At 45.6% G+C, this 2900-nt stretch overlaps 1 protein-coding gene across 2 annotated transcripts in view; it reads left to right on the forward strand.

The window, feature by feature from the left end:
• The window catches only part of si:dkey-92j12.5 (multiple PDZ domain protein), a 34740-nt gene extending 32094 nt beyond the window's left edge, over positions 1 to 2646 (forward strand). For both annotated transcript variants that reach the window (XM_060046914.1, XM_060046915.1), the window contains 3 exons: positions 826 to 917; positions 1275 to 1404; positions 2533 to 2646. In XM_060046914.1, coding sequence (XP_059902897.1) covers positions 826 to 917; positions 1275 to 1404; positions 2533 to 2631 — 321 coding nt within the window. In that variant the 3' untranslated portion in view covers positions 2632 to 2646. The remainder of the gene's footprint in view (positions 1 to 825; positions 918 to 1274; positions 1405 to 2532) is intronic.
• Positions 2647 to 2900: the final 254 nt, after the last annotated feature.

The following is a 2900-nucleotide window of genomic DNA, read 5'->3' on the forward strand; positions in this document are numbered from 1 at the left end:
TGAAGGTGTAAATAACGGCGGTTGTAGCAGCAGGCCCGGTGGAGTGTTCAAATGCATTGATTCGCTCTTAATGATGTCAACTATGTTGCCAGATTCTTTAAAAAGCAGCAGTTATCCACCACGGCGATACTTAGTTAATCTTAAACTTCACAGCTGGTCTTGGCAGGTGCTAAATGCAGAGTTAAATACTGTTGTGTTTGGAGTTTCCTGTGACCAGGGTTCAGGTGTGGGGGATTCTTTGTTACCCGGCCTGTGGGCCCGTGGGGCCCCACGGGGCTGCAGCTGTGATTAAGGGCTCTGAGAATAACCATGACTTCACTTCTCACCTTGGGCTGGAGAAAACAGGGGTTGTAATTAGAGGGAGGATATGCAGAAGTGATGAGGAGAGAGAGCAAAGGTGCACTGGGTAGGAGCTTCAAGGGAGAACATTGAATTTAAATAATGCTGGAATGAATCGATGACTTGTCTATATATGTGTGTGTGTGTATGTCTGTGTGTGCATGTGTGTGTGTACGTTTGTATGTGTGTACGTGTGTGTGTGTGTGTGTGTGTGTGTGTGTGTGTGTGTGTGTGTGTGTGTGTGTGTGTGTGTGTGTGTGTGTGTGTGTGTGTGTGTGTGTGTGTGTGTGTGTATGTATGTACATGTGTGTGGGTGCGTGTGTGTGTGTGTGTGTGTGTGTGTGTGTGTGTGTGTGTAAGTGTGTGTAAGTGTGTGTGTGTGTGTGTTTGTGTACGTGTTTATGTATGTACATGTGTGTGGGTGCGTGTGTGTGTGGGTGGAGGGGGGGTCAGAAAGCGATCCTAACAGTGTGAGTTGTGCCACAGATCAACGGTCAGGTGCTGTACGGGCGTAGTCACCAGAACGCCTCCACCCTCATCAAAAATGCCCCCGCTAAAGTCCACATCATCCTGATCAGGTACACCCCCTAAACCCCAACACGGCCTCCCCACACAGAGACACGCTCCACAAGGCTATGCCTGCAGGCCTTCGCAGGCAGAGTGAGATTAACATCAGCATAAACAGCATAAAATGCATCTATGTATGATGATCCAACATGCTTATGTCCACCTAGAGCATTCCGCGGCTATAAAATAGATATTTGTTAATATTGTAGGGCATACGAGGTGTCCCCAGATGCTATGATGGACTATTTAACGTGTTTCTTTATGGATTTTTATTATATTTGTATATGATTGATGATGATGGTCCCATGATTTATTTGGATGCACGGTGCGGGTTGGCATGATAATGTGATGTGGTTGTGTCGGAGCAGAAACACAGCGGCACTGAGTCAGATGGACTGTGGCGCCAAAGCAGAAGACCTAGGGGACGGCCACACACAGGCTTACATCCCCGAACCTGGGGACCCATATAAGGACATCCTTCACCTCGTACTTCCTCAGGTAATACACCTAATATGGTCACATAAACCTACTTGTGTATCCACACACATATAGCCATATATGTTTCTGCCAATGGTCTGTGTATGCCATGAAGGTGATTTGTACTTATCCATTCGTCTGCAATGCTACTGTTATGTAGAGCAGTAGTAGTAGTATTAAGAACCACTGAGAACAGTGTGTTTCCTTGGTGCGAGACGAAAGGCTGCGTTGTTGAGGGTGTGATTGCACCAACTGATTGCGCCCAGTCCGACCGCGACTCTTTTGAATCCAGGAAAAGGTTCTCCTTCAACCCAAAATGCCTTGTTTTTTTGGTTTTCTTCCTATCATTGGGTCGGATCATGTTCCCAGCTGAAGCAAACCGAAACAGAGTTCCCTCGAAAGTGGTCCGAAAACCCTGGTTTTCAAGCGGACCAGGGTTATTTCGTTTGTACAGCGTTTGAATGGGTTCCCATCCCCCCCCAAACCAACCTTAAAAACACTCAGGGGTCGATAAGACGCACCAAACAACTCAGGTGTGAAAGCACCCTCGAGTTGAATGCTTCTCAACGCTGGACTCGAGGACTAGATTCTAATAAACATGACAGACATTCATATCCACACCCAGTAGCTGTGGACAGACAAACTAGCTCCAGTCCCAATCAAACGATCAGCTCTGTCCAATTTAGACACCTTGGTGTGATAAGTGACCACTAGCCCCATCGTACATTCATGACCCATAACAATAACCGGACAGCCTGGACTGGTTTATTCCACTACCAGAGCCACCAACAATGATTAGATATTAGTTACTTTCATTGATAATGCAAATATTGGATTTGTTTCAGCTTAATCAGCAAATATTATGCTGAAGTTCTTCTGCGGTCGATTGAGCATATCGATTTTTCCGTAGTCAAGGAAACATCTGGTCGATAGTTGTATCTGACCGACTGTTGTTAATGTTGGGTTTGTAAGCGCATTGATTTGTGACCGTTAAAAGGCAGAGGTGTGCCGTTATTGAAAATGAAAGCGCACCCTTGGAAAGTTATCGACCAATCCGAGTCCAGTAGTAAACAAGGCTGTGGGCCGCAGCAGATAACAGATCCTATCTCCATTCAACCTGTGGTGTCGTGTTGTCCTGTGCTGCCGCAGGATCATGTGTCTCTGGGCGTGTCCCTGGAGCAGGACCCCGCCCGGGGGGCCGTGCTCGTCAGCTCGCTGTCCCAGCACGGAGCCGCCGCAAAGGTATGACGTCATCATCATCATCATCATCATCATCATCATCGTCATCATCATCATCATCATCATCATCATCATCACCCACCTCCTCTCTAGCTCATCCATCAGCAGGAATCTCAAAGCTTACAGGGTTTCCTATATATAAATTGTATCATACTACTTTTGATTTGATGTAATACCTTTTTTATCATATTATTATATTATGTATAATGTTCTATACATTACATTGTCTTATATTATATTTGATTATGTTTCGTTATATATACTGCATTATATCATTG

The sequence above is a fragment of the Gadus macrocephalus genome, chromosome 3 (genome assembly GCF_031168955.1).
Source record: "Gadus macrocephalus chromosome 3, ASM3116895v1".
Lineage (NCBI taxonomy): Eukaryota > Metazoa > Chordata > Actinopteri > Gadiformes > Gadidae > Gadus > Gadus macrocephalus.